Consider the following 15028-nt stretch of genomic DNA (forward strand, 5'->3'; position numbering starts at 1 on the left):
CAGTGGCTCAGTTATAAGCCTGAATTTTCAGATAAATAAATACATGTTCATACAAATCTTACAGTGTACATGCACAAATTTACTGATTAGTATTTTCTAAATTTGAGTTTTAAAAAAAATTGCAATAATCAATTTATAAATTTGCATCGGGATTAATCGGTATTGAATCGTGACCTATGAATCGTGATAGGAATCGCCAGGTACTAGGCAATTCACACCCCGAGTTGCGGTTATCGCCTGTAAAGTGATCACTTCATATCAGGTGAGTCAATGAGTGGATCAATTGGTAATGTAGATGTGGCCTAATTTTAATTGTAGTTATTTATTACTAAATGATGGCGAAAGACGTGGCGCATGGTGGCTAAACTAGCAGATGCTAACCAGATGCTAACATATGCTAACTTACTATCAAATGCTTCCCACCACATGCAAAATTTGGGGGGAATAATCTGTTTCATTTATGTCATAAAAACTTTTAGAAAAGTTATTATAGATATTACAGTTGAATTGAATAACTTATCAACAGTGGTAGCATAAACAAAAAAAAAATGACGGCACAAACCAAAGTGGCAGCAGTGACCAAATCAGCAGATGCTGACATACCTAATAACATAAGTGCAAGACTTGCGTGAAGATCATATCTAAGATGGCCTATTGACAACACATAAAGGAAAATGGCAAATCCGGATCGTACAAACTTGTAACCTTCCAAGCCTTTGCATGATCGCAAGCACTCACCATTAGTGAGAGGGAAATTCATTGCAGAGCTGGAACACTCTCCCTTTTTTCAGTGGCCGATAAATAAGCACCCCTGATGCTTCACTGGGATCTGTAGTATCCAACCTGTCCACCTTGTGCATCTCATTATGTCCTTTTTTTTATCAAAGTGAGATGTAAATTCACTTGTTGACGTATTCTTCCAATTTTGACAGTCCTATTGTGTCCCAGTGCAGAAAGCAAAATCCATAAAGGAATGCTTGGACAACTTTGGCGTGCAGAACTCGACTGGCTCGAACACAGCCTTGTTCTATAATTGTGATCAAGGCCCTCCAAAATCAGATACGTCTTACCGCGTAAACTCGAGTTTCCTTATATCTGCAAATGGTAGACCATCTATTCTCATCAGTTGTGATCGAAATTTAAAGATTCACAATGTTTGGGTAATTCCACAGCATGTCAAAAATAACACAACAAACTCTCAAAGATATTTTTAGACTGTTGGAGGACGCATGATTACATGAATAGAATCCAAACAAGAACACAATACAGAAATACCGTGAACTAATTTTATCTACAGTACAGTAGCAACATAGACTATGAGATGTGTGAACAATCTGAATTTTTCAACCAACCAATGAGACACAATCAGAAAGAAAAAGGTGGCTTTGGTGTGTCAATCTACATCCAAACACTGATAAGAAAGAACAGTGCTGTGGCCGGTTGAACTTAAGACCAAGGTGCTGACAGTCTTATTTGCACCCTCTACAATATGACATGTCTGAAATGAATCCTCGGCTTCTGAAACATTACTAAAAAATGATGCACGGCCACTTAGAGCTGGGGCTATATATTGGACATTTCCTACTTTAGATGCAGTGAATCGATCCTCCATTCCAGTGCTGGGCTATCTGTCCACGCAGAGTGCTTAAAATAGAACAGAATCGTACAGCTTGAGGAGCGTGTAGCTTAGGTGGGTCATCCTATCTGTCTATCTGCTCGGCTACGTGTGCAGTGTTGTGCAGATACTATGAAGAAAAAAAAGTCTTAACCTTGATGGATTATGTGGTACTGGCGAAAGGGGGGGTGGATTTGGGTTCATTTCCGTACTGATCTCAATGATAAACATTGAACCTTTCTTAGCTGCATGTGTGGAGGCAATATAAAGTAAACACAAGTCGATCCTGATTCAAAATGACATTAAACAGGCACTTTCTCCCCACTCTGTTATTGGCCTACTGGTTCTATAACAGCCTATCTGTTTGCAAGAGCTCTGGCCTACATATCGTGCATAAGGATGGGAAAGGCTCAACCGCACCCCAGAGCTGGGAAACAGCAGCTGTTGAGATGGATGCTGCACAGATAAAAGCCAACAGGGAGAGTTTTACTTTTACTATGTGCCGTGTCAGGCATCAGTGAGCTTTCTGCTATTTCCATTGCCCTCTTCCCGCCGCATCTGTCAATGAAATACTTCAGGTTAAAAGCAAATACGGTCCCCTTGACTGAAGCATAAGCATGACTCATGGTGGTGGTGCTAATGAGACAAGTGCAAATGAGAAATTAGTTTCTATTTGGCAGAGAAGGGAGTAAGTGGGATGTCATGCTGCTGATGAGCCGTATAGTGACACACCAACATACAACCGTCATCCTCAAGTTACCCATAACCTAACATGGGTATCACAACCTCATCCGCGCCTGGTTTCACTTTTTTTTGTCATTCTTATATTGCAGCCTGTGTGTGGGGAGGAAGGGGGGGTTCGAGAGAGAGAGAAAGAGAGAGAGAAGCAGTCACACTCATGCACACACACACAAATATAAACACATGCATGGTCAGATACGGAAGAAAAGAGCGCTAACGTGGTACTGATGCTGAAGCACTAGTTACACAATTGAGGAAGAGGAGTTCTCTCACACACGCGCACGCGCGCACACACACACACACTCACACGGCAATCTTTCTTTAGCTTACTTTAGCATGGCCTCCTCCTTTGCTTCTTCCTCCCGTTGCCGAGCCAGTACGGCCATGATGATCTTCCTCTCCTCCTCAGTCAAGTGGCTCAAGTCGGGCTCTGGGATGGCCTGAGCGACGGGTGGACCCCGAGGGCCTACTGAGGCGAACATCTTGCCCACCACCACCACCCTCCTCTTCCTTCCCCTCGATTGGGATCACGGATCACGAAAACCCGCTGGCGGAGCCCACGGATCACGACATGGCCCGCGGATGAAGCAGTTTAAGGAGCGACTGATGCGGAGTTCCCATGGCGGTTGGGGGGAGGCACCCGGCGCGGCAGCGGCGAGGGCGGCGGCGGCGGCGGCGGCGGTGTGATAGTAGCTGTGACAGCGATGGTGGTTGTGGTGGCGCCAATGTTCCGGATTGCCGTTATTGCCTCTCCTTTTCCCTCTTGCAGCTCCGGTGTCGAACCCCCACCACCCTCCCACCCGCCCGCCTCTCCCCTCCACCACCTCTGTTTCACGGGGAGCCCATTTCTCCGGCGGTCGGTGCGGACGCTGGCACACGGGGATGATCCGGGTTCCGGCCGAGCAGAGCTGAGGAGAGGGAGGTGGCGACGGAAGGCGGTCTGGTCTCCGCTCGACCACTGGCCTGGCTGCGTCGCTGCAAGGCGAGGCAGACACTTCTTGCTGATGCTGATGCTGCTGTCAAGGAGACAGAGCCGTCAATGGGACCGCAGCCCCTCAAGCGCGTTCACTTCTCTTGCAGCAGGAACGCGCCGCCCTAATTTGAGAATGGGGGGCTCCACTCGCCGGGAAAATGCGCGCTCACGGCAGCCTGTCGCACGTATCAAAATAAAGGGTTTCCTCAGGGGCGAGATATCAGGTTTTCCCGCCCCCAACTGACTATGTTACAGCTTCAGTTAGTACATTTACTTAACAATAACATTCAAGTGTTTCGTTTTTAATTTGAGGCTCCGCATAAAGCAAAGCATATCTGCAATATAAAGTCAACCAAAGAATTACCTTTTTCTTTTTAAATTATTAACTTCTTGTAGGCTGCTCAATCATCTAACGCTCTCTTGGTTCCTGTCTCTTTAAGGCTTAAACGTCCCCAGCAAGATAACACCTTTGTCTGATTGGTCAACTTTAGGAATCCTGTAAAGGGGCATCACTGTATTCAACAATTCCTGTCATTTGCATGCAAACTAGCACAACATACATTGGCAAAGTCCACAGGAGCAAAGTAAAGTGAAATCCGAGATATAGACATATCAAATTTTAATACTCCCTAGGCATGTTTTTATAACACTATGGCACTAAGTTTTTAAATAATACAAACACATTAAAACGCATACAGTAATGTACTCACAGAGATCAGGAACAACAGATAATACAACAAATGTAGCTATAAACAGTGATAAATGCAATCAGGGACATGAGGAATAATGACAAAGGGATTGCGACACTAAATGGCTGGTGTCTGTGTGCAATTATTACGGGATACCAACGGAGATAGTGTTTGTTGTAAATAATTTCACCACTGTCAGCGGCTATTCAAGATAAGGAGGGGGCAGTGCAACTATTTGATATCACTATAATGCCAATTAGAAAACACAACTTCCATAGTAATGATATTCCTTTAAAGTACGTATTTCATTTAAATACTAAAATTAGATTTTCACACCAGATTTATAATGCTGTAAACACCAAAGTCAAACTTCATTGAATAAAGTGGGCTCTTTTTACAAGACTACACTCTATTACAGTGTCTCATTTTGCATATCAAACAGAGCATTAAAATCATCAAAAGTTTTCCAGTGTTGATATTATCTCAGTTGACTACAGGTGGGGTACACATCGGGGACTTGTCAGCAGTCAATCACAGGGCACATATAGACAAACAACCATCTATTGCTGACATTCTCATGTCTAGGGTCAACTTCTTCAAATTGAAGACTTCAATTAACTTAGCATGATTGTTTTTGGAAACCAGTAGGAGGCCGAAGTACGCGGAGATCACTCATCCAATCTCATCCAAACTCTGAATCTCAATAAAGTCTGCTATGTATATGAGAGATCATCAGGGGTGCGGCTGGAAACTGTTTAATGTAACATAAGGGGGACATATGTTAAAAAAAATGTTTTTTTAATTAATTATAAATATAGATTTTTTCATCTGCCAGTGATGTACTGCCGATACAGGCAGAGCAATGGCATGTTCCTCCATTACATGGCAAAAGGTAGAATACATCTGTTGCTATCCATACAACAGAATAAGTTACGGTTTCCTTTCAGCGTTGTATCCAATGAAACAAGCCCAGATTTCACGTAGAATAGACAATTTGAAAGTAAATATTGCAAGTAAAAGTAAAATATTGCGAGATCACCCTTACTTCATTATTGTGTTGTGACATTTTTACAATGACTGAAATAAATAAATAAAAATATACATATATATATATATATATATATATATTTTAAATAATAATCCAAAAAAAAAGACGAGATAGAGAGGGGGAATATATATATATTTTTTGAAATAATAATAATAAAAAAAGACGAGATAGAGAGGGTGAAAGACGATCATTTATACTGTAAGCTTCTGGAGGGTGTAATATGTCTTCCGTTAGGGGGCGCCATGCACCTTCTATGTTGGTTTATATTCGACCTAAGCGCCAAAGTGATTTTTTTATTTGCTGAGCAAGGAGGAACAAAACAGAGTAAGAAAAGCAGGCGGTGCAAGTTTTCACACGAGTATCCATATTATCAAGATACCTTTCTGTAAGTATAGTTGCTTTATTCCTTTACAACATGGTACGATTTATAAATAAGACATTCTGGTCACATGACCTTTTTGATGCAATCGTATTCGTACCTAAAATGCTTTCTATGTCTGCATATTTGCCCTCCTTTCCTTTTCTGCCTGAAAAGCAATAATTTTCTACATTAGTCAATTTAAATTTAGATTCACAAATTATTGTAGCCGTACAATTGTTTATATATATATATATATATATATATATATATACATACATATATATATATATATATATATATATATATATATACGTTTGCTCTAATAACAACATTGTTAGCTAGTTCGTATGCCATATTTTATTTCTCTCCCAGTTTGTGGTATATTTTTAAGGTAAAGACTTTTAAACGCGGCATTTGAAAAAAAGAAAAAAAAAATTCGAAGTAGTAGCTATCACAGGTTGCAGCCTGTTATATCCTCCAACCTGCGGTCTCTCTGACTCCGTTTTTCACTCCTTTGTACGTGAATCGGTGAACCGTGAACGAGAATTTGGACACCATGGTGTAGAATAAAGCGCTACTGCACTCTATTTACCATTCTAATGAGTTTTCTTTTCTCGTGTTTGGAAATGCTACTGCTTTAACTTGCTTAACGTGTTTAACGTGCTGGCTGCTGTTTAAGGGGATTTCTGGTTGTTGTTATAATTCATCAGTTTGATCTGACCAGTGTGACCATTTTCGTTTCGTCACTACATTTATATTTTATAATTACATTGGTTTCAGTTTCAGCAAACTTAAAGTTCTATTATTTGATGATGCATGTCAGCAGTTTAACTTTCTGAAAGAGAGAAACCTGTTACACACGCCTCAGGGATGTCTTTCAAAATGCGGAGCTATTTGCTTTACCATCCATCCATCCTCTGTATCAAAAATGTACTGCCTAATTCAGGGGAACAAAATATGAAAAAAAGATAATGATATTTCATCTGACAGATACTCTCAGTGCCTTTGTAATATGTAGACGGAGAAAATATTCCCTTTTTTACTATTACAAATGGTGCTATGAATTACATTATGTTCTACTTGTTCTCTCCCCAGCTTTTGCAGAGGTGATTGACATGCTGCCTGTAGTGGTGGTCCAAGGAGGGGCTGGCTATGTCCCAAGTGAGAAATCAAAGGAGTCCAAGGCTGGAGTTTGCGCAGCTGCTCGATCCGGGTATGTTATCCTCCAGAGTGGGGGAAGCAGCATGGATGCTGTGGTTGAGGCTGTGACCAAGCTGGAGAATAACCCCAGCTTCAATGCAGGTGAAGTAACTGACATTTTTGGTTCCCTCAGGGAGACACAGGGGACTCAAAAAGTTGTGTGCCCTGCAAATAATTTATCCAAAATGTTCTTTGAAAAATACGCCATTACACCACTTTCAGCCCAACTTGAAACAAATTTCAAACAACAAACAAATTTCAGCAGGGGTAAAGTTTACCCCGGGATTACACCACATGCGTGAGCGTTTTTTAGTCTACTTTCAGCCATCAAATTGTCACGAGCCCCCAAAGCATATAAAACAGAACGCTCTCGGTCCGCTGAAACATCCAGCACGGCGCAGCATGGTTTGCCACTGAAGAGCAGAGAACAAATAATAGGCATTAATTGTATTAACTTTGTTTTATTTTTATTTTATACCAAATTGATTGTTTGCCTGTTTACAACAAATTTGAAATTGGAGCAGTTACTAACTTCTTCAACTATCATCTTTGATGAATTAATTTATGTTGAGAGAATTATAGCTACTTATATAGATTAACTCCATTATCAGAAGTTAGGTAATTGGAAGAGCATATACTTTACATACACTTTTAATGAAGCCACCTCCCACTTCTGCAAAGTTGCCTAGATTCTGTTTATTTATCGAGGGTTGTTTTTTAGGGTGTGGGTCAGTGCTAACCACCAGTGGGAACGTGGAGATGGATGCCATTGTGATGGATGGGAAAACATTGGCCAGTGGTGCTGTCTCTGCTGTACGCAATATAGCCAACCCTGTGCAACTAGCAAGGCTTGTAATGGACAAGGTAAATAAACAATGTGATTTTTTACACTTTATAAACATGATGATTTTTTTTTTTCTTCCAGTGTCATTACAGAATCCAGTTTTCGGTTTCACCCCTCACTTATTAACCAATCACACAAGTTCTTAGTTGATCCAACTTAAGATTCAGTTACTTTCTTTATATATACATTTCATCGAGCTCACACGCTTCTATGAGAGGTAAAAACGAATACAGTACAATTAAAAATACCATGAAAGATATAAATTGGTTCTTCAAGGATTTATTTAGGTTGATTACACATATTATCGTCACCTTCCTTTAACTCATTTGCACCCCAAAACAAATAAATACTAAAAATAATAAATAAATGTTTAATGTTTTAAGTGTTCCAAAGACGTATTTATAGTTTTTGTTTAACGTTTTTTTATGCTAGAGCGCATACAGAATGCTTTGATGCAGCCACTCAACTGCAAAGAACGGTTGAAGAAATGGTAGTATTACACAAACGGCCAGCATGTAGCAGCAGAGTATAAGAGATCAACCAGGGCCATGTTGAAAAAACCCGTAGTTACTCAGAATTCTAAATAGATTTGTGAATAAAGATTAAACTTAGCTATATTCTAATGCTAATTGCTGCAAAACGGAAACAAATAGAAATATACATTTTTTTCCTGATGAAAGAAGAGACTTTAATCTTTGTTTTGGTAGGTTTCGTGTTTTTATAGCAATACAACACAATATTCTGTGGGCCTTGCAAAATTACTCAAAATCCAGGAAAACAGCCGGGAGTGTAAAGGCCGGGAGTGATTGAGTTAAATAATGTCGGGGGGTTTTTTCAGAAAACAAAACAAAAATGAACCAAAACTGATTATATAATATTTATTAATAATTTCATTTCAGGGGTTGTATTGAAAGATGTGTTTAATTAAGGATTTGGCCAATTTTAGCAGAGCTGGTCTGCATCATGAGGAGATGTGAAGGCAAAAAATGTTTGTTGTTTTTTTGGTCAAAATATATCATAGGCCATTATTTTAACAAGGTGATAAGTCAACTGAATTGATTAATGGACACTGGTTAATTATGTATTTACTGGTAATTAATGGACAATGATTAATTATCAATTTAATATTATCAATACATATTTAATTTTTGGTAACTTCCGTTCTTACTTTCCAAACTCCTGAACTCATTTCAGTCGGAATATTGTAGACCCATCTCATGTGGACTCATGAAAATATTAAACAAATTTAAAATGACATGTACCATAAGTCATTTTAATGATGCAAAAAATTAAATTTGTAATCTCTTTCAATATTTGATCTTTATCCTAGACCACTCATAATTGTCTGACAGCACATGGTGCTAATCAGTTTGCTCGGGACATGGGTTTCCCTGAGGTGCCCCAAGAATCTCTCATCACTGAATACTCCCGAATGCGTTGGAAAAAAAACCTGGCGCATGATGCCAACCCTGTGGAGTGCCAAATGTAAGTTAGGTTATAACGCTTGTCATGATCCGTGTTTGTTGCTTTTGGTTTTGGTTATATTTTAGTTGTCATGTGTTCCTTGAGTCCCTTCTGCCATTGTCTGACTCGTCAAGTTTTATTGTGTCCACCTGTGCCTGTCATCCCCGGTCACTTGTGTCATCCAATCAGCTACCTCAGTCATGTCTTGTCTAGGTGTTTCGTCAGTTTGTGTGTTTTTTTTCCTGCTTTCTTTCAGGACTCATCGGTTCATTGTCTATGTCATGTTCGTTGTTACGTTGTGTTGCTACCGTGTGAGATTTGTTTGTTACTTTGAATCTTGTTTTTGGACATTGGTGATTTTTGTGATTTTTCAGATTACTCATGTACATTGTTCGCCTTTTCTTTTCTTCTTTTAAAAAAAAATTAAACAACTTTTTTTTTAGCACCCCTACCTCGCCACCTTCCATGTGTTTGGGTCCACATCCCTGCTAATTCCTCACAGCCAGTTGTAACCCCTAAACATTTTTCCTTTCAAAAACGAAGAAATGACAATTATATATTTTCCTCTATTTTGACTCTAATTTAGTCACACAATTCAAATGTAGAAAAAATAGCCTATACCTTAGCCATAGTTCAATGCTTGAGTGGCGACCGGTCCAGAGTCCATAGTGTCTCTAGGTCCAAGTTAAGTATAACTGTTGTTTATTGATGATGTTTCTGCTGACACAATTAACACAAATAATTTGGGCCATACAGCTTTACTCTCTACAAAACATACATGCAATTGCAATTAAAATGTTGCATTTCAACTGTATGGTTATACATTTTTCTAGCTTGCTTAAAAAGCATGTAAAGGGAAAAACTAACTAAAAGCAACTAATTAATAATGTCTTAGGGTTTAGGGATGCGGGGATTCAATTTAGGGGTGCTTGAGCACCCCCAAAAATGATCTAGAAACGGCCATTGCCACTTCCTCTTTTGTATTATATGATGCAGTTAGTGTTGATTGCAGCAATGCAACATTATCGATAGCATTGCCAAATAACAAGATGAAACAAGGTATTATTGATAGCGCCAACCATTGTCAATCTTTATGTACACAGATTACACTGTTGATGTAATTGACATGTCTTGGGTTTAGCATATTTGCACTTTGTTCCCACATACGTGATCAATATTTGCTGCCTCGTGTTTTTTAGGTGTCTGATAGTTACACATCTTTTGTCACCATGCCAACGAGGATAATGCTCAAGTTGTGCTTTTTAAGTGCATTCAGTTATTTGTTGGTATTTTGCAGCTAGGCTAGAGTATCTGGATAATAATTTTAGCATTTAATAAACATCAAATTTTCTCCATTTTGTGTTTATTTGTGCTACATTATTCACTTACTACTCACTATTCCAGGGGTCACAAAGTCCGGTCCTCTGTTTTTCCACGTTTCCCTCCTCCAGCACACCTGAATCAAATGATCAGCTCAGAAAGCTCAGCAGAAGCCTGATAAGTTAACGATCCTGATTATTTGATTCAGGTGTGTTAGAGGAGAGAGACATTGCAAACAGGCCGGATAGGGTTCTTGAGTACTGGACTTGGAAACCCTGCACTAGTCCATACAACAACTTCCTAATTATATTCTTGTGGCCAATAAGTGAAGAATGTGACCTCGCATGATTTGTTCTAATGCATTGTGATGCTTGGAAGTTTTACCAAGTGAGCACATACCACTCGATGGGGGACACGGACATTATGTATACCCATCAACCAGTGTTGGGTGGTCCGGGCATACCGTGGGGACTTAAGTGACCTAATCCACCCCTTTAAATCATGAGACCCTGCATACTCATGCGAGTGTGTTTTGGACAGCCTGCACCTGGGATTCTGTCTGAGTGACAGAATGCCTCTTCTGACCACAGATGAAAAATGCTGTTCAGGATCTTGTCCTGCCACAATGTTTCCTTTTCCTTCTACACTTCATCATGTGGATTCTGAGGTCAAAGGCATTAATTTATCAGTTGATCACTGGGTGTCATTTTCCTCATGTACACTTGGAACTGTTAGCTCTTCCCTCCACCCCTCCCTTTTTGAGGAACTTCCTGGTCTTGACGTCAATGGCGTCTATCTGCTCCTTTTGGCAGACCTTATTTTACCTGGCCTACCCTTTAATAAACACTTGCAGGTCATCTGATGATTGGCAAGGCAGGTTCAGAAGTTTCACGGTCATCGGGCGGAAACCTTTGTACCTCTAAATTCCTAATTTAAAAATAAATAAATAAATAAGTACGCACTGTCATGGTTTGGGTTGGGCTTGGGTTAGTTTTGTTGTTTGCGTCCATCATGGTGGTTTGGGTTTAGGTTGTTTTTTGTTTGAGTTTGTTCTCAAGTTACTTTCTGTCATGATCTGTGTTTTGTTATGTTGTCCTTGTGTGCCTATTCTGTAGAGTAAATTTGACTCTATTTAGAGTGGGACCAAGTAGACTCAGTTTTAGAGCAGACTAATATTTACACTTGGAAGAGAGTAAAATAAAGAATTGGGGGGGAAAATTCTCAAGGGTTGAGGAATGAACTCCAGCATATATATATATATATATATATATATATAAAATGAAGCATCCTGAGATCATGTTTTGTTGTGTAGGGGAAAGATGGGCACCGTTGGAGCTGTGGCAGTTGACATCGAAGGCAATGTAGCATGTGCTACTTCCACTGGTGGAATTCTGAACAAGATGGAAGGACGTGTGGGTGATACACCCTGCATAGGTTAGTTTTCAGTTTTTTGCTCATGAGGCATAACTGGTGCAACCTTTCTTACAATTGTTGGACAAGTGTTTAAGTGTTGAAGCATAGGTTTTCTTTAACTAGGTTAAGCGAAGAACAAGGGAAGTAAATAATTTAAATCTCCGACATATATATTTATATTTTCATATGTACTTATGTTAATATTTACAGTCGCATACATGCAGTGTTTATATATTTCTATATCAATGTACAAAGTCCTATAATAAAGCCTATGATGAATTAAGTTCAGTCCTGGGGTGTAAGGAAATAATAGATAGATTTTCAGTTTAAAGATTTTCTAAAATGGATACAACAGCCAGTTGTTTACTATTTAATGTATGACTGAAGTTAGGTGGAGCCAACTTTACTTGCTTAATCAGTGATTTGTGGTGCTCTGTTTTCTTTCAACATACTCTCCAAAAACAGGTGCATTTTCACTTGCGGAAGTAAAAGTAAGGGGAAATGAGATGAATTTATTATTATTAATATTCATATATATTTATTAATATTTAATATTATTATTTAATATCATGCTGAGGTTTGGATACATGAGTGCTGCCATACAGACTTTTTTCTTGAAATTTGCACAACTGTGTTTTACACATGCAGTTAAATAATTGTGCCAAGTGTGAACAAAACAATTGTTAACTTTTGACTTATTTGTCCCATTCTGTTGCAGTATGCCCATATGTATGAACAAAGAGAAAACTGCAAGCTAGCACTTTTTACCCATGATTTTAGAAGTTATTTTTATGTGAATGCTATGCAAAAGGAACTACTGTACGTGGCTTAATTTTTTAAAACGAGACTTCTTTAGCCAAAAATGGAATAGTACTGAAGCGATAAGAAGTATGAGTTGTGTAAATGTTTATATGTGTGCCAGGATGTGGAGGCTTTGCTGATAATCAGGTGGGAGCCGTGTCAACCACAGGCCATGGAGAGGCCATTATGAAGGTTACCCTGGCCAGACTCATCCTGTTTCACATGGAGCAAGGTACTAACACACACGCACACACACACATCCATATCTACAAAAACAATGATTTAAAAAACTATATATTTGTGTCGACATGAGAACCGGTCGCGAAATATTGCCTTTAGGAAAACAACATTTTCCAAACTGAAAGCTCAGCATGTTTGAAGGAAAACTGTTATACTCAACCCTGCCAGCATGAACAATAACAACAGCGATACTTAATGGCAAATGTGATATATAATAATAATAGCACAGGAACTATTGTTTTTCAATTCTTTGTTTCTCCAGGCTTTACCTACACTCATGTGGTGTCATTGTTGCTTGCACCACATTTGGCAAAGATAAATGGGATGAAATATATGCCACTAGAAACTGAATTTGAGTCAGTTATTTTGCTAACCTTGAATAATTGCATTGAAAACCGAATTTGAATTACATAAATTGAATTTGTATTGTTTAATTGAAATCATTGCATTGAAAATCTGAAACTGAATTGTACAATTCTAATTTGCATGTATTAATTTGGAACTGAAGTCCAATAAACTTAAAACTGAATTTAAAATTATTAAATGTATTTCAGTTTCTCTGAAACTGTATTTGATACAAATTATATTCTCAATACAATGTCATGTCATATGTCATCTGGCCACCTGTCAACTAACCATCATGTTCGTGTTTGCTGTGATGATGAACCATTCTGTCACCAGGTCAGTCAGTAGAGGCGGCGTCTGACTTGGGCCTGGCTTACATGAAGTCTAGAGTGCAGGGATTGGCTGGTGTGGTGACAGTGGATCCACAGGGTCATTGGGCTGCTCGCTTCAACAGTAGTCAAATGGCCTGGGCTGCAGCCCAAAAAGACACCCTACACCACGGCTTGTACACTGGGGAACACTTTACCCAAGGCATTGATGAATCTTAATGAGAGAAAACACAACACTCAGGGTTATTTGCCATAGTCATTTCTTTGTTTGAAATTATTATTCACAAAAGGTTATCTATCCTTCCATCCCCAGTTCTATCCAAAGGGTTTCACGCATGGACTATCTTCTTGGAAGTTGCATTATGTCCATATAATGAACAAACAATATCAAATCACATTTAAAGGTTTTCATTAACACCACGATCTCAGTGATTTTTAATGAAATAGTTAACTACCGGTAGATTGAAATTGAAGGCAATCTCACTTTTGCGTTGGTGATAAATTTTGCAGCTAATCACATTGATGGTGGTTACAGTTTGCGACCACTAGAGGGTGCTGCTGTAAACAACTGCAGAATAGAGAGTAGGTTGGCAATACAGTACAGTATTTCTTTAGATGTAAATCTTGTAGATGCCGGTATATTGTTGACATTAAACATGTTATTACATCAGACTACAAATAATAAACGATAAGATTACGGGTCACCTTGAACTGGTCGTCAGTCAGTCACAATTACAATCTGTCTTGTCAACTAACTTTACATCTCAGATATTAGCTACTACACTTAACCAGACAGTCAACATCCATCCTTTTTCTTTACCGCTTGCCCTCATTTGGGTCTTGGATGAGCTAGAGCCTATGCAAATTGACATTGGGTGAGAGTTGAGGTAAACCGTGCAGGGCACATTTACATTTCACGCCCACATTCACACCTATAGACAATTTAGTAGTCAATTAACTTATCGTACATGTTTTTGGAATGTGGGAGGAAGCCAAGGTACAGGGAGAACATATAAACTCCAAAAAGGAAGGCTTAAGTCAACGATGTTTGAACATGGAACTTATTATTGATCCAGTACTATTTTATTTCCAGTTTTGCTCACACTTGCCATCTTCTAAATTTCAATAGTATTACAGATTTGTGATGACAGAGGTAGGTTTCTAATGTTTGGATTACTGTATTTAGTCAACATTTCTAGTTATGTCAATTGCCTAACCAATCAAGGTTATGAGTGAGCTGGAGCCAATCCAGCAGATTTCTGGCGATTGGATGACTACACACTGGACTGATCAGCAGTCAACCTTTGGGCATATAACATTGGCTAATAACCAATTTACCAACTTTCTTACTGGTTTTCTTAATGTGCATTGATTGCATGTTGAAATGTAGGCGTCTTTATTAAACATTGTGATTGTGGTGGCGTAGACGCACACATTTTTCTTCATTTTGTAATAAGTAAGCTAGTATAATATTTGGCTAACCTACCATGTTGACATTTTTTTTTTATCATATATACGGCAATGGGTTTCCATTTGTTCATAACAAATAAAACTATAGAAAATAAATGGTTGCTCAATAATATGAATTCATCCAATTTATATAGCGCTTTTCTGTACACTCAAATATGCTTTACAAATGAATACA

At 38.8% G+C, this 15028-nt stretch overlaps 2 protein-coding genes across 7 annotated transcripts in view; one reads left to right on the forward strand and one right to left on the reverse strand.

Moving 5' to 3' along the window:
* Positions 1–3523, reverse strand: part of rims1a (regulating synaptic membrane exocytosis 1a) — a 71515-nt gene extending 67992 nt beyond the window's left edge. For 4 of the 5 annotated variants that reach the window (XM_077582733.1, XM_077582737.1, XM_077582736.1 and 1 more), the window contains exon 1: positions 2687–3522. In XM_077582733.1, the coding sequence (XP_077438859.1) occupies positions 2687–2838 (152 nt within the window). In that variant the 5' untranslated portion in view covers positions 2839–3522. Of the gene's footprint in view, positions 1–2686 lie in introns of all 5 variants that reach the window. The other variant, XM_077582735.1, reaches the window with a different exon arrangement.
* A 1831-nt stretch (positions 3524–5354) lies between these two features.
* Positions 5355–14085, forward strand: asrgl1 (asparaginase and isoaspartyl peptidase 1). Of its 2 annotated transcripts, none has more exons than XM_077582050.1 (7): positions 5355–5451; positions 6523–6640; positions 7349–7491; positions 8802–8956; positions 11568–11689; positions 12591–12701; positions 13391–14085. In XM_077582050.1, the coding sequence occupies exons 2-7, from the start codon at positions 6580–6582 to the stop codon at positions 13600–13602; spliced, it is 804 nt and encodes a 267-aa protein (XP_077438176.1). In that variant the 5' UTR covers positions 5355–5451; positions 6523–6579; the 3' UTR covers positions 13603–14085. The 2 variants fall into 2 exon arrangements, with proteins under 2 accessions (XP_077438176.1, XP_077438175.1); XM_077582049.1 differs by having other exon boundaries at positions 5361–5451; positions 6523–6729.
* The last annotated feature ends 943 nt before the right edge of the window (positions 14086–15028 follow it).

Source organism: Vanacampus margaritifer, chromosome 12 (assembly GCF_051991255.1).
Source record: "Vanacampus margaritifer isolate UIUO_Vmar chromosome 12, RoL_Vmar_1.0, whole genome shotgun sequence".
Lineage (NCBI taxonomy): Eukaryota > Metazoa > Chordata > Actinopteri > Syngnathiformes > Syngnathidae > Vanacampus > Vanacampus margaritifer.

Excerpts from the sequence above, each read along its gene's own strand:
- asrgl1 (XM_077582049.1), top strand. The coding sequence starts at position 6,543 with ATGCTGCCTGTAGTGGTGGTCCAAGGAGGGGCTGGCTATGTCCCAAGT. Across the intron at positions 8,957-11,567 it reads AACCCTGTGGAGTGCCAAAT|GGGAAAGATGGGCACCGTTG; the intron begins GTAAGTTAGGTT and ends TTTGTTGTGTAG. Across the intron at positions 12,702-13,390 it reads CCTGTTTCACATGGAGCAAG|GTCAGTCAGTAGAGGCGGCG; the intron begins GTACTAACACAC and ends TTCTGTCACCAG.